General features: G+C 39.9%; 5 protein-coding genes and 1 pseudogene across 5 annotated transcripts; 3 read left to right on the forward strand and 3 right to left on the reverse strand.

Annotated features, from left to right (window-relative positions):
* The first annotated feature begins 255 nt into the window (after positions 1-255).
* On the forward strand, positions 256-2,400 carry LOC125600658 (4-hydroxyphenylpyruvate dioxygenase-like). The gene is made up of 2 exons (XM_048773282.1): positions 256-1,538; positions 2,113-2,400. Exons 1-2 carry the CDS (start codon positions 376-378, stop codon positions 2,285-2,287), a joined length of 1,338 nt encoding a protein of 445 aa, XP_048629239.1. The 5' UTR covers positions 256-375; the 3' UTR covers positions 2,288-2,400.
* On the reverse strand, positions 2,305-7,134 carry LOC125600657 (annotated as a pseudogene).
* Positions 6,836-7,579, forward strand: LOC125600660. Its single transcript, XM_048773285.1, has 2 exons — positions 6,836-7,116; positions 7,205-7,579. The coding sequence occupies exons 1-2, from the start codon at positions 6,862-6,864 to the stop codon at positions 7,301-7,303; spliced, it is 354 nt and encodes a 117-aa protein (XP_048629242.1). The 5' UTR covers positions 6,836-6,861; the 3' UTR covers positions 7,304-7,579.
* LOC125600659 (peroxisomal and mitochondrial division factor 2-like) lies at positions 7,454-8,742 on the reverse strand. The gene has a single exon (XM_048773284.1). It carries the CDS (start codon positions 8,462-8,464, stop codon positions 7,583-7,585), a length of 882 nt encoding a protein of 293 aa, XP_048629241.1. The 5' UTR covers positions 8,465-8,742; the 3' UTR covers positions 7,454-7,582.
* Positions 8,743-9,608: 866 nt separating this feature from the next.
* LOC125600654 lies at positions 9,609-11,900 on the forward strand. Its single transcript, XM_048773278.1, has one exon. The coding sequence runs from the start codon at positions 9,609-9,611 to the stop codon at positions 11,898-11,900; it is 2,292 nt and encodes a 763-aa protein (XP_048629235.1).
* Positions 11,901-13,523: 1,623 nt separating this feature from the next.
* On the reverse strand, positions 13,524-17,292 carry LOC125600655. Its single transcript, XM_048773279.1, has 6 exons — positions 17,252-17,292; positions 15,960-16,813; positions 15,178-15,879; positions 14,644-14,918; positions 14,468-14,549; positions 13,524-14,390 (listed from the first exon to the last, which is right to left on the reverse strand). The coding sequence occupies exons 2-6, from the start codon at positions 16,809-16,811 to the stop codon at positions 13,704-13,706; spliced, it is 2,598 nt and encodes an 865-aa protein (XP_048629236.1). The 5' UTR covers positions 16,812-16,813; positions 17,252-17,292; the 3' UTR covers positions 13,524-13,703.
* Positions 17,293-19,680: the final 2,388 nt, after the last annotated feature.

The raw sequence follows: 19,680 nt of genomic DNA on the forward strand, positions 1-19,680 counted from the left end.
CTCATCCATGTGGTTCGGATAACGTTCCATCATCGTGTGAAAATGGTAGATACGTCTTACACGTCAGAACTTGGTGACCACAGATAGACAAGGTCCAAGGAGAAAGAACGAACCAATCAGCTTAAGGTCAAGCAAATTAGAGAGAGATCCATCACGTAAAGCTTCGTTTCTAATGAAAATCTGATCGTACACGTGTGTTCTTCCACGTCCAACAATAGTCAACATCTGTGAGTTTTAAGACCAGAGATAACGTCTGAATAAACTGATATTAAAACAAAACAAAATCCCTTTATAAAGTTTATATGTGTCCCGTGTCCGTAGCTCAACGAACCACTCACACAGTTCCGTAAGCAGAGTCTAAGGTGTAAAACATCCATGGGGCACGAAAACGCAGCCGTTTCAGAGAACCAGCATCACGACGGCGACGCAGCTGCTACCTCTGCGTCCCCGGGGTTCAAGCTCGTCGGATTCTCCAAGTTCGTGAGGAAGAATCCAAAGTCCGACAAGTTCAAAGTCAAGCGCTTCCACCACATCGAGTTCTGGTGCGGCGACGCCACCAACGTCGCGCGCCGCTTCTCGTGGGGCCTCGGCATGAGATTCTCCTCCAAATCCGATCTCTCCACCGGAAACATGGTTCACGCCTCCTACCTCCTCACCTCCGGCGACCTGCGCTTCCTCTTCACCGCTCCCTTCTCTCCGTCTATCTCCGCCGGCGAGATTCCACCGAACACCACAGCCTCCATCCCATCTTTCGACCACGTCACCTACCACTCCTTCTTCTCTTCACACGGACTAGGCGTAAGAGCTGTCGCTATTGAAGTAGAAGACGCAGAGTCAGCCTTCTCCGTTAGCATCTCAAACGGCGCCGTTCCTTCCTCGCCTCCTATCGCCCTAAACGACGCCGTTACGATCGCTGAGGTTAAACTATACGGTGACGTCGTGCTCCGTTACGTTAGTTATAAAGCCGTTACATCCGTTTTCCTTCCGAGATTTGAAACTGTGGAAGATACGTCGTCGTTTCCACTAGACTACGGTATACGCCGCCTCGACCACGCGGTTGGGAACGTCCCCGAGCTCGGTCCAGCGCTAACGTACCTCTCACGGTTTACCGGCTTCCACCAGTTCGCGGAGTTCACAGCGGACGACGTGGGAACAGCCGAGAGCGGTTTGAACTCGGCGGTTCTAGCCAACAACGACGAGACGGTTCTACTGCCGGTCAACGAGCCGGTTCACGGGACGAAGAGGAAGAGTCAGATACAGACGTATCTGGAGCACAACGAAGGCGCGGGGGTGCAGCATCTGGCGCTGATGAGCGAAGATATATTCAAGACTCTGAGGGAGATGAGGAAGAGGAGCGGCGTTGGAGGGTTCGACTTCATGCCTTCTCCTCCGCCTACTTATTACAAGAATCTCAAAAACCGGGTGGGAGATGTGCTTAGTGATGAAGAGATTAAGGAGTGTGAGGAGTTGGGGATTCTTGTGGATAGAGATGATCAAGGGACGTTGCTTCAGATCTTCACAAAACCACTTGGTGACAGGTACTAAACAAAACTTTAATGTGTTTTGTTTTACGGTTGGGTTCTAGAGGTTTAGGATCTGTAGTGTATTTAGAACGTCCTCGGTTTTCGGTTACAAAGTTGAGAATCGGCTTATATTCAAAGTAATATGGATTCCATTCGGTTCCAGTTTGGTTTTTCGGTTAAATTTGGGTTAAAAGTAAAAATCCAGGATTTTTCAAATTAAATATCAGATTTGTTTTGGGTTTTCAGATATAAAAAAATCAGATAGTTTAGATAATTTTAAATATTTTAGATAAAAAGTATTATAGTAATTCAATTTTTGGATATTCAACTTATAAATAATATTATTAAATTATTTTAAAATTTTAAAATTAAATATAGTTAATATTCATAAATATATAAACTATACGGGTACCTAGGTTCAGTCCGGTTTTTTGGTTCTAGAGATATAAGATCCACTGGTATAATTGATAGGATCCAAATCCAAACCGAACCTCATTTTTTGGTTTGGTTCGGTTTTTCGGTTTCGAATAAATGTGCCCATGCCTAATCATGTTCATTTGGTTAAAAGAGTCTCTTGTCTTTGTGATAGGCCGACGATATTTATAGAGATAATACAGAGGATAGGATGCATGAAGAAAGATGAGGAAGGGAGAGTTTACCAGAGTGGAGGATGTGGTGGCTTTGGCAAAGGCAACTTCTCTGAGCTCTTCAAGTCTATTGAAGAGTATGAGAAGACTCTTGAAGCCAAACAGCTTGTGGGGTGAAAGAAGAAGGAACCAACTCTAAAAAGGATTGTAATTCATATATGTAAAAACTTTGTATGTTGTTACAAATACCATCTCATCAATACAGATACCATCTCAGGGTTCAATACAAATGTCTTCGGATCAGGAATCAGTATTTTGAGATGTTAATCCTTGGGGCCGACGCTGAACTTAGCTATAAAGAAACCGATGGTGTCGAGCTCAGATGACGGGTCGAACTTCTGAACCATTTCTTCTTCACCTGGTTTTAACCACTCCCTGTATTACATATCATACATGTTTTCTTAAGTTCTGCTCTGCTGAATATTAATTAGATCAATAGATGGAAACTTACTCGACATATCCGTCAGGAAATTCACATCGACCAACTAGACCAGGGCCTCCAATCCTAGGATGCTGCAACAAGACAGCAACACACATGAAAATACATTAGGACAAAGAACAAGATCATAGTGCAACATATGCCAAGATCTCAAACAGTTTCTTAGATGTTCAAGAGCGCATTTTAGATCCAATCCAAACCTGTGTTGCTAGGGAAAGGAATTTGTATTTATCTAGAGCATATCGAACCACCGCCTCGTTCTCACTAGGGTTAATGGTGCATCTAGCAATGGAAAACAATCATCCAAAGGTAAGAGTATAGTAAACTCTCAGTTACTCAACTGCTACTGCCTTATTTGCATAGCTTGGATAAAACAGACTCAGATTATATTTGCATACTTACGTTGAGTATACGAGAACTCCACCAACGCGAACCAATTGAACAGCCTGGTCAAACATTTTCCGCTGGTACCTTCCATGGTTTCTCAACGATATTACAGTCTCCTACAAGAAATAGCAGTTGGCAAATTCATTCCACAAGTCAGCACACTCTTAACAATCTTCAAAAAGGAAGAAGGAAGAAACACAGATTCTACTCCGAATTACTACAAACACTTCTAAGTATTTATACTACTTTAAGGAGCTACTAGGAACTAATATTTCTGCCGCATACAAGTGATTAAGCTAAGACTATCCATATGTTGTTGACACAAATCCTAGGATATGTACACGTTGTTAATGCTTAATTAAGCATAAACATGAAAAGTAGAAGTTAACACAGACAGCTCAAGTTTTGAAATTTATCTTACCAGTCCAGCGAAAAGACGAGGTCTCAAGCCAAGAGCAGAACAAGGAGCATCTAAAAGTACCCTATCAAAACTATTAGGCGGGAAACCTTTTGATTTGCCAGCCCTCCCACCTTGGCTTTGAGTTCTTCCGCGACCATTTTTCAGCCTTCCCTTATTCTTCCTGATTTCAGATTGGCTAACGTTATCCCCTCCATTATTAGGCTGTTCTGTGCTCGCTAAAAAATGGATGATAACGCAAAAATTAAGATTCAGCTTATTCATTAAAATTTAAAACTACTGGAATAAATATATATGGCGCTTTGCACTTATACACACATGCATATGCACAAGAAAATGGACTACAGATGCTGAAGTGATGTTCTGTATCCGTATGATGGTGAAGTGATAACTACGGTCCTTCTCCGAAAAGGGGACAGGACAATGCAAACATGGCAAGTTTCACCTAGCAAACACAGAGGCTAACATTTGGAAGAAAACAACTAAACCAAGCAAACAGTATGAGAGGGAGAGAAAGTAGCTTAATTACCATTTTCCTCGCACGATTTTTCAGCCTCAGATCTTCCAGGAGCATCAGATGCGATTCCCTCGTTTGATGGTACTTCAGAATGGCTGGTTAAAGAAACACTACTGTCACCGTTAACTGATGTTGTTGAGTCACTGAGTGTGCTCGGAAGACAAACAGATTTTAGCGCATCCAGTTTACATGTAGTTATGCAAGTTAAGCCCATCTCAGCAGACAATCTCTGGACATCTAGCACCTATTTAATAAAAAAAAACAGTAGACGGATTAATAAATAGCAGGTAGTTTTGCAATCCCCTTTTGTTTTGTGTTTCTTAGCACTCAATGTAAAAAGTCAGCGAGTAAAAAACACCAATTGAAATCATGACTGTTTCAATAAATTATGTGACGAAATTCAAAAGATTATGTAATAAAAAAGAAACTGTACTTTGTTATGAGATCTATCTGCTGCCACTATCTCTCCTTCATCATTCATAAGTATAGCTACTGCAGTAGTCTTCCCTCCCGGTGCTGCACACATATCTAATACTCTCTCCCCTCTCTGAGGATCTGGGCGACCAAGACAAAAGTTAAGCATAACTGAAGGTATAAGCATGGTGTAGACGAAAAATTAATTCGCTTACCAAGAGCATGAGCAGCAACAATACTTGGCAGGTTTTGAAGAAATATTTCTCCCTCGAGGACATCTAAGGAGCCAAAACGACAATGTGAGAACAATACCCCATGATGAAAAAAGATACTGAGAGTCCTAAACTGTTGTAAGCTGTAGTAGCTAGCAAACGTAGGACAAAAGATGAAGCTTACTATGAAAAGAAGGCAATCTGAAAACTCTGTTGTTCAAATCCACGGCAACTCCATGAGAAACACGAAACATGCCAGCTCTTGACAACATAGCTGTTCCCATGCCGATATATAGTCCACTGCGTTCACAATAGAAAGGATCTACAATAACACTAGGGCACATGTCACAACTGCTTAAGTTCAAAATATCTTCCGTGACCCAAAAGCTTATATATTGTTTGACTTATTTGGCTGCCCCAAATTGTAACTTTTGATCAATAAACATCCTAACAGGTAGAAATGTTTCCCTTCATAACAATAACCAAAGACCTATTCTACGGTTTCAGTTACAGTGAAACCAAAAGTCTTGGCAAACCATATGATATGTGACCAAAGCAAAAAAAAAGGAAGAATTATGATTCTTGCCTGACGGTAGACCCTGGAGGGTGGTCCCACGAGTCATATTAACACTCCAGTCACCATCATCACCAGGTTGCTCCATAGCAACACAGACGGCAACTGCATCTCCTTTCTCAACATGGGCAGTGCAAGCCAGTACACCTGGGACATAGACCTACAACCAAAAAACCATAAGTATCATTTTAAACCAGTACCTAGCCATTAAAGGTTTTACTGAGAGAAACTTGAGTTTACCTGGGCTCCTCTGAGAACTGCTTCAGCACACTTCCTGCTCACAAGTACCTCCTTGGGAGGGTTTTCAAGCTCAGAGCCATATTCAATTCTATGTGGGCCTGAACCGTTGACCAAAACTACATATTCCAAACCAGGAATCTGACACTTGGAGATGGGACTACTACTCCCATCGGGTTGCTGCACAAGCTTCAAGCCATCCTCGGAGTCGTCGTTTAAGATCTTCGTAAGCTTCTCGATAACCGCGTCACTTGTGGCTTTAACTGTGTTCACCCGAATGCAGGAGTAGGAAGATGGACGCCTAACATGGAATGGAACCAACAAATAATGTTAAAACAGAAACAAAATGTAGCAACACACTAAAGTAGTGCAGAAGAACTAAGAAGAAAGTGAGACATTGTGTTAAATTAGTTACTATGGCATAAAGAAGACATAATGTGAGAGAAAAGAGCTCACAAGTAATTAATCTGAGAACCAAAAACACATTTGAAACACCCCAAAACATCCGTATTGTCAGCAAACATGTACATATAATAAGCTCACAGGAATGGTTAAATGCACACAAGAACGTGAAGGAAAGCAAATCAATTTTGGATTTAGGAGAAATCTAGGGAGTGAGTAAGCTATAGGGGAGATACAGAAGTGATGCATCAAAAGAGGAATGATAAGAACGGTAATTACGTTAGAGCCTTTGAAATTCGAGCAAAGTGGTCAGGTCCGTAAGCTTTGTTGAAGTAGTCTTCAACTTCAGGATCCCATCGCAACACTGGATCATAACTGTAACGCGACGAAGGATTCATGATTCATCTCCATCAGGCTGAGAGCGAGCAAATGTGTGTTTTGTCTGAGAAGAAGCAGGGGGAGAAGATGGTCGTGACTCGTGAGGAAGGAGGGTTTTAGCATGGACCGGGCTTTAATAATTAATGGGCTTGAATTACTGGATTAAGCCCACTACGCGTTACTCAGTTAATCTATCTATATGTTAAAATAGCCCAACTCAACCTTTTAACATGCTCAAGGTTGTGCATCTGTAAGAGAATAGAAGATAAGAGAACAGAGGATATGTTGTGTTTGCTCAGTTAAGACTTTATTCAATAACACCCAAACTCAACTTAGTGTGTTGTGTTATTACAAATCGTTTGCTTCCAATCAAAACCTGCTTGGTTGGTGTCTAGATTACATACCAAAACCTCAACCAAGCCTAAGAACCTAAACCTTAAATCTGAAAATGGACTCTTGTTAATAGTTAATAGTAGTTACTTTTTTCAAATGATGATCTCTTCTCCGCACAAACAAAACTAATCAGAATTCTATATTAAGTGTTAAAAGATTAGATATAGCTAAGCCAGGTTTTAGGTTGTTGAAACAGCCGCGGCCAATTTGGACAGCTCAAATTTGGCTTCTTGTCTCTCAATCTTCTCCTCATTATATATATCTCCCTCCTGCGTCTTAACGTTAAACACCACTACAGAGGCAGAGGAGCACCAAACAAAATGTCCGACTCCATTTTGGAAAAGGCCACCTCTGCTCTCAGTGAAGCCGCCAAAACCGATGTCTTCAAGGATGCAGTGGACAATGTTGTCTCAAGAGGCATTGAAGGAGGCAAATCCCTGCTGCACAATTTGGAGGAGAAGAAAGGTGAAGTCTCCTCCAAGATCGTTGGAGCTGTTTCACAGTTTACCGGTGGTGGCGCCGACTCCTCAGCCACAACCGCAGACCGTGACTTACCAGTTTCAACAGACAATCAGGTTGGAATATAAAAAAACACACATAGATTAAAACAGAATTAGATAGGTGAGATAGAATCTTATGCTTGTTTCCATTACAATTGCACAGCCACTCCTAGCGTCCAGAGAGACGGCAACGCCATGGTGGAAGAGCTGCTGTGAAATTCTAGATCTTCTCAAGGCATCATCATCCTCATCATCTAACTAGATGAAGATCATCACCTAACAGAGACAGATCACACCCAGTTTTTTCAAATTGTGTTTTATATCATTTCTTATATAATTCCTCTGCTTAACCCTCTGGTTATTTTTTCAATCTCTTTGATTGTTGCCGAGAGAACAATTGTAACGAAAGATGTAAACAAAACACACAATATAAAGTAAAACTACTAAGTTGTGAAACCAATCACATAACAAGAAAAGGTATTATCGTGAAGCACTCCAAAAACAAAAGAAATCAAACTTCCACAAAACTCTACCTCGAGAATCAAGCCTTCTTCGAGCGGTAAACATACAAGACGACAGCTGCTCCCGCCACAGCAACAACCGCAACAGCAGCCATAGCCCCACCAGAAACACCACTCACAGCCCCAGGCGACCACGACCTAACAGCCTCTACGCCATTAACCGGCTCAACCATGTTCTTCAACCCGCTAATCATCTTCTCAGACTCATCCATCTGTCTCTCCAGCTCCACAATCTCAGACTCCAAACCCGCCACTCTCTTCTCAGACTCTCTCAGCGTATCCTCCACGACCTTCTTCTCCGTCCTCCACTTCTCCACCTCTGCTCTCCCTTCAGCCACATTAGATTCCAAACTCTTCACCTTCTCCTTCAACTCATCAACCTCCTTCTCCTTGTTATCAATCCTATCCCTCATCTCCTCCCCCGCTCTCACCTTCTTGTTCCTCTCCTCCAACTCCTTCGCCTCCAAAGCATTAAGCTTTGCCTCCAACTCCTTCATCCTCCTCTCGTTCTCCTCTTTAGCCATCCTCAACTCATCAACCTCCTTCTCCAGCTCCTCGATCCCATCCCCCTTATGAGAAATCGCATCCCTGAGCTTCTCCGCCTCCTTCTCAGCCTCTTCCTTTTCAGCCTTAGCCGTAACGAGTTCTTGCAGAAGCCTCGCCTTTTCGGCCTCGAGCTCGGAGGATCTCTCAGCTATAGCCTCGAGAACCTTCTTCTCCTCCTCCGATTTGTCGATCTCCCTCTCCATCTCCCCCATCTTGCGCCTCGCCTTGGCTTCGGATCCTCTCATCTCCTCGATCTCCGCCGTCAGGCTCTCGATTCTCTTGCTGATTTCGTCGTTATTTTGATCGGAATCGAAGAAACTGTCATCCTCGCCGTTCAAGCTCCTCTCTTCCGCCATCTATAAACCCTAGAGGTGCTCGATGAAAGAATTATATAGTGGGAAAAGGGGAAAGGAAAGTTTCGATCTTTCCTTTCTATGATCTGCTGCCAGTGAAAGTGGAGAGAAAAAAAGGGATAAGAAACTTTCTGCGATTCGATGCAATTAGGGTTTCCCGCAAACCAACGATAACCGAACAAGTCTGATCTGTTTACCAATGGACGGCTGAAAAACGACGACGAATCGAACAAAGGTAATGAAAAAAAGTTTCCGACCACGTGCGCACCACTTTTGTTTTCTTTTCTTCTCCTTTTTTTGAGGGGAGTGTAATATATGTAGGTTGCCAAAATTTTCAGTAATCTCTGTGATTATTTCAAAGTGTGATTGTTTCAGTGTAAGGAATTTTTTTTGGGAAAATTGCCAAAAGAGAACAAGAAAACAGCATAGTTGTCCCTATGGTATAAATCTTTTTTTGTCCATTTTTTCTCCGTTTTACCCTTTCCATATGTTAAAATTAATGAAATAAATAGTTATATGAATCAGAAAAATTATTAAAAATATAAACAATTAATAAAACACCCATTTACACAAACACATATTTTTTTTGGGTTAAAAAACATAATAAATAATATTTTTAAATTACGTTCTACTAAAAGTAGAATTCTGTTTCTACACAAAACGGGTAAGTAGAAAATGAATTCTAGAATGAACACATCCATCTACTTGTTTTAGAACGTACAAACTACTTTTTACTATAATTCTAAATATGGGGAATACGTATTCTACTATTTGTAATGATCGCTACTTTTATTCAGAAAACTGTTTCTACTTTTATTGAGTATTCTAAGTTATCAGGAATGCAAAATCTAAAACATATACGAACGTCCACATAGTGTAGAAATTACATTCTGGAATTTTGTTATGTTCTACACAGTGTAGAAGGTGCCTTCTACGGATAAAAAAACTGAATTTTCGAAAATTAAGGAAGTTGCAGTTTTTAAAATATTCTCAAAATATTCTAACTTCCTAAAACGTGTTTTCATTGATTTGGTTCGTGAAAAATTAAAAAAAAAATCGATTTTGAATGTTCTTCTTCACCAATCTATGATTTTCCAATGATTTCTCTATAGTTTGTCTTGTGATTTTTACAAACTCTTGTTCTATGATGCATATCTATACAACATGTGGTGTTTGGGAGTTTGGAGCAACCACGGGATGGGTTTTTACGGCTGATGAGAGAGGGGCTAGGCTACTGTTATTGGAATCAACTTCTACCTTAGAGGATTTTAAAAGAATGGTTTTGGAAGATTTTGATATGGAAGAAGATAGCTTACCCGATTTGGAGTTGAGTTATCTACCTAATGAGTTGATCAATACATCAACTTGTCCGCCTGTGATCATTGCAAATGATCGACAGCTTCAGAATTTTGTTTGTTTTGTTCAAAAGTGTGTTTCTACTCGATTGTGTGTAACATCTAAAGCCAAAGTTGAGAATCTGAATGAACCAGACTTTGATCTTAACAAGTCGCCAGCTGATTCAACTACTGCTCAAGAGGAGGGAAACTCGGTTGATAGGGGGAATGAACCAGCTCCTGTGTTTGTTGAGAGGCAGTGCGAGGAAAAGAAAGAAAAGATTAGAAGAGTCGAAGTTGATGAGGATGCCTATCATGCCGATACCATGATCTCGGCCAAAGAGGACGTACATAAGATGTCAAAGTTTTCTGTGCTCAATGTTGTTAAGAAGGGACAATTGTTTGAGAACAAAACTTTGCTGAAGGCGACTTTTGAGATATGTGCAATGAAGCATAACTTTCACTATGAGGTTATCAAAACGGATAGACAACTTTGGTACGTTAGATGTGAGGATAATGCATGCAATTGGTGTGTTCGAGCAGAGTGTTTGCAGGATTCTGAATATTTCATTATCAAAAAGTATGTCGGTGAACATACATGTGCACCTTCAAACAAAACCAAACCGGGTAGGACTGCTTCGGCCAAAACTATAGGCAGTCTGATTATGCATAGGTATGAAGGGGTTAAGGAAGGGCCGAAATGCAATGATATAATACAGATTATGCTTATGGATCATGGCTGTGAGATCACGAAATCTTTAGCATGGGATGCTCGTGAATATGCGGTTAATGCTGTTAGAGGTATACCAGAGAGAAGTTATGGAAAAATACCGAAATACTTGCACATGCTCAGAGAGGCTAATCCGGGAACACATTCATCGTATGAGATTGACAGCAAAGGGAGATTTCGGTACCTGTTTATTGCATTTGGGCAATCGCTACGAGGATTTAACAGAGTCATAAGGAGGGTTATTGTGGTTGATGGCACTTTTCTGAAGAACAAATACAAAGGAGTTCTATTGGTTGCAACTGCTGTAGACGGAAATTCTAATTTGTATCCTCTTGCATTCGGAGTAGTCGACTCAGAGAATGAAAATTCTTGGGAATGGTTTATGAGACAACTAAATAGTGTCATTGCTGATGATCATCATTTGGCTTTCATTTCGGATAGACATGCGGCCATTGCTAAGGCGCTTGAGACTGTGTATCCAACAGCTAAACATGGTATTTGCATTCATCATTTGTTGAATAATGTGGTAACATATTACCATGGGAAAGGACTTGTTGGGTTGGTTGCAAAGGCGTCCAAGGTTTATAGAGTTGCTGAGTTTGAAAAGATATTTGCTAATGTGTGTAATATCAGTCCGGCAATTGGAAAATACCTAAGGGATGCTGAAGTCCAAAAGTGGGCAAGATGTCAATTCTCTGGATATAGATATGACATAAGGACAACAAACCCTGCCGAATCCATCAACTCTGCTTTGCGTTCGCCGAGAGAGTATCCAATCATTCCCTTGTTGGACAGTATCAGAGAAATGCTGACTCGGTGGTTTTATAACCGTAAGAAAAAGATTTCAAAGCATAATCATCCTCTTACCGAAGATGTGGAGAAAAAGATTGAAAGGAGAACCGAGAAAGGCAAAAGATTTGCAGTTTACCCTGTCAGCGATGGTCGCTTGCTTGTTAGAGGTGATAAAATCGACTGCTTAGTTGATTTGGATAGACGTACTTGCTCATGTGGGAAGTACAACCTGATGAAGATACCTTGTCGGCACGCAATTAAAGCTGGGTTTCATGTTGGCAGACAGCCACACACATTAACTGATTTATTTTACACTACAGAAGCTTGGCGAGAAGCTTATCATGAAAGCATCAATCCTATTGCTGTTCCTGAGGATGCTTGGTCCATGCCAGAAGATGTTGTCGTGGACAATGTGCTACCACCAGAGTCAAGAAAATCAGTTGGAAGGAATAGAAAACGGAGATATGAAACTGTTGAAGATAAACTTCGGTCATCGCAAACATCACAAAAGAGGCAGCTTCGCAAGTGTAGTAGATGTGGTATTAGTGGGCACAACAGAGCAACTTGTAAAATACCAATATAGTCAGTCACATATGGTAAGGGTCAGCTTATATAGCCAGTTCGTTTATATGTTTTTCAATCTCGATTTAATTGTGTTTCAGGTATTTATTTTTCTGTTACAGGTTGGTCTGTTCAAGTATGCAAGTTGTGGTGTTTGAAAGTGCAGTATTGCCTTGTCTCGTATGGTTTTTTCTTCTAAAAATAATCAACTTTGTTTAACTTTGGATACTTTGGATAATTCTTGTATGGTTATTTTATCAGTTTCATTGTTATACATTGGTATTATTTTCACTTCACTTCTCTATCTCTCTGTTTGTTTAGTTATGTTCAGCTATGCTTTTGAGTTCGAGTTTAAGTTTGTTTGACAATAGCTGATGTCTGATTTTTCAACAAAAAAGGTGGATTGTAAGAACAGATCACTGAGCACAAAATATAAGAACCATTTGACTGGTAAAGTCGACACAAATATTGTTGCAACAAAACACTTATTGAAGCCAATACTAAGAACCAAATGACTGGTAAAAATGAAAAAAACACACTAACAAGAAGATACTTAGAACCAGTAGACTGATTTCACTCATTCTTGGCTTCTTAATCTTCCAAAAAGCCATAGAATGCTTCCTAAGCAACCTAATTCGAGTGAATTTTTCTGCTTCCTAACTTCTTCTTCTATTCTCTGTGTGATACTACTTTTCAGATCTTCAATCTCTTCTACAATTCTCCCTTGCTCAGCCTCTACCCTTCGAATCTCATCAAGCAAGGCGTCATCAACCCACTTAAATAAATGATTTTCCTTCTTTCGCTACATAGAAACGAAAATCAAATTAGGAGAAGTAAAATGGAATGAAAAAACATGATGTTTATCCTACACAATCGAAAATCGAATCAGACAAAAAAGGAACATAACAAATCGGTAATTGAATCGAAAAACAAATCAAGACTATGAACCTGTGCCCCTATTTCACATCTATAGAACCGTCGGTAAGGATTGTCATCAGTTCTCGAGTAGAATATCACAACCCCTTTCCCGCACCAGCACCTAGATGGCACCCCGTATGAATGTCGCCTTGAAGTATTCATGTGTGTGAGAAACTGCTTCAGAGAGAAAAAGGAGATTGACGAAAAAGAAGAACAGAAAAAAATGGGAAAAGTCGGGTTTGGTTGCTGAGTTGGTGTTATATATGTCGGGTTTTAGGTTTATTGTGGATCTAGTTCTGGTCGGGTTTGATTGTTGAGTTGGATCAAAAGTCTGGTTTGCAAGAAGCCAAGTTAAGTGTATTACATTTGATTCGATTTATTTACTCCTACGGGATGATCTAGTAAAACAATTATTCTAAATGTTCTTGTGGTCTTGTTCCGGGTTTTTGTTTCGTTTAGGGTATGTTTAGGGTTTAGGTTAGGTTTGACTGTGGTCTTGTTATGGGTTTTTGTTTCGTTTAGGGTATGTTTAGGGTTTAGGTTAGGTTTGACTGTGGTCTTGTTATGGGTTTTTGTTTCGTTTAGGGTATGTTTAGGGTTTAGGTTAGGTTTGACTGTGGTCTTGTTCCGGGTTTTGTGTTTCGGTTAGGGCATGTTTAGGGTTTAGCTTAAGGTTCTAATTTAAAACAGTGTTAAATTCTAGCATTCTTCAGCTAAAAACTCTTAATAACAAAACCACAAGATGTACATTTGATTACAAGAGTCAATCCTAAAAATCATAATTAAACACTAGAAGTTATACAATAAACTAAGCAGTCTTGTTCCTAAAAATGATAATAAAATCTAGAAGTTATACATCAGATTAAGCAATCTTGTTCATTACATTAGAACTTGAAACCAAGCAGTCTCACAAAATCTCTTCTACAGTCGAAGAGAGACACTCCGGGGATTGATACTTTGACATCCTATCAATCAATTCCGGATCATTAGCTGCTTCCCAAAGATCCCATAGAATCCTGTGGCGAGCTTCGATAATGTTACCATCATGCAACAACGACAACTCCAATCCAAGCGCATGACACTCAATGAACTTCACTGCATAGACGCCACAGTCGCATGCACTTTTATTCAGATTCCCAACGGGGACATAGGAAACAGTATATGCACCGACTGCGAAATCCTTCTGGTGTCTCATAGGCTGAACTGCCTTGACAATACGCGGAATAAGGTTTGCGAACCCATCCACCTCCTTGTACCTTTTCTTACCCGAGCAGTCGAACACTTCAATGCTCCTCGTCACGAAACTGATGCACAAGGCGATCCAATGATTCCCACTGACATGAACAGGGACATACAGGCGATCCACATCTATATTCCATATCTCATGTGTCCTGCCATGTGGTGGAAGGACTCCTTTACCGAACTGCAGTAGCAAATTATGAAGCATGTAGCTCTTTCTACCCTGAGCTTCTAAATGACCATACTCTTTTTTAATCATATTGCTGAAGACGACAGTCATGAAGGCGACACGATGAGGTCTCCATCGTTTCAAAGATGTTCTCTCCCGGAATACGTACATTGCAGCGTCAATCTCCTGCATATTTTGAAAATCTTAGCACACACAATGTATTTAAAAGACACATATGGAAGCAAATAGTCTCTAAGGTTTACCAAGCTATTTAACCACTCAGATTTATCCATAAGACGATTAGCAATCTCAAAATCTAAAGTGGCAGGTCCAATCCGTATAGGTCTGAAACCAAATACAATGATAAAATTGTAAAACATTCATTAGTTTATTTTAAATGTATTAATACATGTCAGATGAATGAGAATAGAGTACTTACGTGGAGGAAGTTGACCAAGTTCTAACTTTTTCCCAATCCTCTTCACGGAAAAACACCAACGCGGCATCTGGCGAGTCTTCTTTGGTTCGATCCATTTCCTCATCATTCCACTGCAGTGGAGCCATGTTAAACGGTTTCGATTTACTTAACGTCTCAACTTTCACTTGAGACAGATCAAAACCGTCAACAAATGTAGCTTGGGACAGGTCCCGCAAGTCTTGTGTACTCAATCCAAAATCAAAATCATTAGTTTCTGTAGCAATCTTTTTCCCGTCCTATTCATTAAAATTTAAAACATTGCATATAAGAAGAAGCCATTTATTCATAACACAAACAAAGCATTACATTCATAGAGTTTAATACACAAACATTCAAACATATTACACTTTAGAAACCTATTACACAAAGTTTCACATTCCATATTACATAATATTACACAGTCAATATAAAGTTCCATAAGCCTAGCTCCAGCACCCTAACTCAAGCATCCTAGTTCCAGGTTCATCAAGTTCTACACTTTCTCTTAGGTAGTACCTTTTTTGTTGGAGTAGGTTGATCGCCTTTGCGCTTAGGTTGAGCTTGAGCGCCTTTGCTCTTAGGTGGAGCTTGAGCGCCTTTGCTCTTAGGTGGAGCTTCCTTGGCTTTGCTGTTTAGTGGAGCTTCTTCAGTTTCTTTCTTACTAGGATAGCTTCCTTCACCAGTCAAACTGATTGCGTCCTTGAGCTGTGAAACCTCAATCTCCATCTTTCCCATCCTCTCTGTAAACACCCTCTCCATATTCGCCATTTGCATACTGAGCACATCTCCCAATGAAGTGACAGATGTGCGGATAAGACCCTCAATGAAACTCATAGTTTCAGGACCAAAAGTCAGAAACTTTTCTGCTGATCGCTTACACAGCACCTTCTTCTTTCTTGTCTCTGCTCCTTCATCAAGAAACTTTCTCTTGCCTTTTCCTGCGACCTTAACCGAAGAGTTCTCCTCGTCTGCTACAACATCCGTATGATCCACGATCTTATCAGCTTCTGACCCTCTATCATGGCTGTCGGGTTCCTCCATTTTAGACTCTTCAGGGTCTAAAACTGGCCAGTCTGTGTTGCTCCAATCATACTTGTTCCTGATCCTCCCCAAAACAAGGTCCACTCGTTCATCTTCCATCTCACCCTCCCTTGTGTACTGAGCATCTAGAAACACATCACCATTACCAGTCACTGATATGACCGAGAAGAAGTTATCCTGCAAACAGTTAAAACATGAAAATCCAAACAAAATATATACAACAACCATATAAAAGAAAAAAACAGAGAGAATGTTACCTTCTTAGTTAAGGAGTCCTCGAGCTCAATGATGTCTTCATAAGAAACTTTTGCAACTCCTTTCCAATTGCCACACCTTGGACCTTTGAAGCTGTCTGAGACTCTTCTGCCTAATATTTCTCCAAAATCAGGAATTGCCTCCATAATCCAAATCTGGAGAGCATAGGAGAAACCCTCGAAAATGTAGCTCTCCTTCTTACCCAACTTCTTCATTGCCTTCTCAATCGAACTCAACAGGAAATCATACGAGTGAAGACCCCAATGGAACTTCCGAACCTTGTCAAAATCCATCACCAACTTGATGTACATATGAGGGATGGACACCTTCTCATCTCTCCCCATCACCACACCCACTATTACACACAAGTAGATCAACCTCATCCTATCAAGCCGCGTCCAAGTGTGAACTTCTTGTAGATGAACCTTTCTGATCGACTGCAAGGTGATCTTACCACCTGTGTGCAGTAGGTTACTCCAAAAACCCCCGTCGTTTTTCCATTTCACTACGTCACTGTTAGTTTCCCGTGTAATCTTGAGGCCTGTCACAGCATGGTACTCCTGAAGCGAAAACCGGAGAGGCGTCCTCGCAAAAACAAACCACTTCTCATGCAGCTTTGAGGTAATCAGCTGTCTACATATGAAGCTATCCACTAGTTTCCCAGAGAACTTGAGATCATTTTCGGCAATAGCCATGATATGTGTGAAAACAGGATCTCTCTTCACATCATCGTACTCTGCACACATAGCTTTCTTCAGATCTCTGATAAGTTCCATGCGGCAACTGTTGTTGATCTTCTTAACCCGAGGTTCTGAACCCTCTGCATATAATCGTTTAGGTAGCTCCAGCTCCATATCTACAAAAGATAATAAAACACATGGTTGTTAACAGCAATATCATAAACATGCAAACGCCCGAAACAAGCGTAAGAGTGAAACTGAGCCAGAGTGAAACTGAGCCAAACACAAGATAATAATCAAAAGCAAAACACCATTGTCTAATCAAATTTAAATTTAGAAACACAGTAGATCGATTAATCAAATAAGACAAGTCAATCTCCATCTCGCAATCAAATCAGCAAATTAAGACAATTAACAGTCAAATACACACAAACTTTGTTCAGCGAAATCAGTATCGTAACACTCATAAAGACAAACACAAACACTAACATTGTTCACCAAAATCGGTTCACATAATCAAAAAGTCAATTCAGACAAGCAAACAAATATTGATCCAAGTCAAAGTAACAAACTTAATAATGAAACAAAGACTAAGACAAATCAAAGAAACAAACCGTTCACAAATTGAGACCAGATAGCCGGATGAGAGAGGCGGAGAAGGGAGAGAGAGGGAGCCGAAAGGTGGAGAGAAATGGAGAGAAGCGACGAGAAGCAGAGAGGCGGAGAGTAGCGGAGAGGTGAAGAGAATCAGAGAGAAGCGCCGAGAAGCGGAGAGGCAGAGAGGCGGATAAGCTCGATTTTGCCTTTGATTTCACTGGTTCGTCCACAAGATCGCCATCTTCAAAGTCTCAATTTTTTGGCCATCAGAGAGAGGCGGTGAAACAAAAACGAAATTAGTTCAGAGGTGGAGGCAAACAGAGAGAAGCAGCGAGCAGCAGAGAGGCGGAGAAGCTTGATTTCGCCGTTGAATTCACCGGTTATTACACAGGATCGCCATTTTCAAAGTCTCGATTGTTTTTCTTGAGAGAGAGGCGAGAGAAACCAACAAGAAATTAGGGTTACGTGTTTTGTTCCCTTTTTGTTTTAACTTTTTTAATATATCTTTGTAACACGTTTTTAAAAAAAAAAAATTACTTAGCACATGAAACAAACACAATTAAATTATGTTTAATTAGATTAATTCAAGGTTAGTTTTGGAATTTTGGAAAATTTTATACTAAAGGGACAATTTAATGATGGATTTATACCATAGGGACAACTATGTTGTTTTCTTGTTCTCTTTTGGCAATTTTCCCTTTTTTTTTTTTGGTCGGCATGTAAGAATCTTCAACGTAATTGTGGATGATCTTATTACAATCAATAATTGCGATTTGATTAACCAAAAAAAAAAAAAAAAAAGACACTCAAAAAAGTTCAAATGCGGTTTGACTCACCCAAATTAACTCAAATGCTTAGTAAAACTGTTTAAAAAGCTTTAATGTGGGCTTATTAAGGCTTTAACAGAAGGGCCCAAAAATTGTTAAGGGGTCACGATTGGAAATTATGAATGGGTTCTCTACGGGTTTCAACGGATTTCAAATGATGATCTTGTTCATCGTTGATGGGCTACATGAAAATCATGTATACAAATAACATAGGGGGTCGTTACGATTTACATAAGTTTACATTATATTCAAAATATATATCGTTCACTCGACAACAATCTCTCAAACCTACTTAAATACGAAGCTGAAATCAAACCAAGCGAAACATTTTTCAATCAATCAATCAACCAAACCAATATACACCATACCTAGCTAGAAGTCTTTTTTTTTTTTTTTAACCTGGGGGTATCCGGACCTATGGAAGGACTCAAACTAATCCCCAAGAGGAGGTGCATCCTACGGATAGACCATTTTCTGGATATACAAATGGGTCATAAAGCATATACCCATATCTGTGTGGAGTGTCCAGAGACATCATAAGGTAGTTCCCTCGGCAAGGTTCGAATTCAAAACCTAGGTGTAGAAGGAGTCTGTCCTTACCATTGGGCCACGATGTTCCGGACAGCTAGAAGTCTTTTTGTGTGAACTTATCATCACTTGATAAAAAATAACTAGTAAGTATTGTGTATGTTGTTGCATGATTGCATCCAGGCTAGATGCATCATATATACATGCTCATCAGTGGAAACAGTACATCATTATGACAGCAAGTTGTGTGAGATCAACTGATGAGAGATGATGAATTTTGTTATAAATAAATGTAAACCCAAAGTTTGGCATGTCGAATTGAATTATTATGTTAGAGGCCATTGATTTTGAAATAAATAATACATTTCACTATGGGACGTTTTCTTTCTGTGGTATATCTACAATTTTAATTAATGAGCTCATCCACTAGTACAAATTTCACTTATTATGCAGGAAATAGTCTGGAAAAATAGTTATGCATGGTTCTGATTCCTTCAGTAAATTATCCTGAATTTTACAAGAAAATATAATGACAAGAGCCGTTGTGATAAGAGTGATATTAAATTAATTTCCCATTTAAAATACGTACCCGAACTAATATTAAAACCCGATATATCTTATAATGATCTAATGATTAGCATAATTTCTTGTTAGAAACTGATTGTTCAAAGTTAGGTAACATATTCAAAACCGACACTAGCATTGTTATCTTTGGTATGATGGGTTGTTAAATGTTATGTAAATTGTTGGGGTTGTGGAAAGTTGTATGTTTGAAGCCAAAAGCATAAAATGTATGATAACTACGTAAGAGAAACCCGAAAATCAAATGAAAAAATGGTTGGGGGTAAACGTACTTTAGCAAAACATTCAACGAAATCGGGTTGCCTTCTTAACTACCTCACCAATTATAATATTTTCCGCAACATAGCATGCACGTTTCTCATCCATTAGATTTTTTTTTTGATGTATTAATTTATTTTTCTAGGAGAAAAAAAATAAAAAAATAAAATAGATAAATGGAATTTGGACCATAAAAATGTTAGTCCAACATGCATTCTCTGTTAGTCACCTACCTGACCCGTATCACTAAC

Source organism: Brassica napus, unplaced genomic scaffold (genome assembly GCF_020379485.1).
Source record: "Brassica napus cultivar Da-Ae unplaced genomic scaffold, Da-Ae ScsIHWf_2356;HRSCAF=3042, whole genome shotgun sequence".
In the NCBI taxonomy this organism is placed as follows: Eukaryota; Viridiplantae; Streptophyta; class Magnoliopsida; order Brassicales; family Brassicaceae; genus Brassica; species Brassica napus.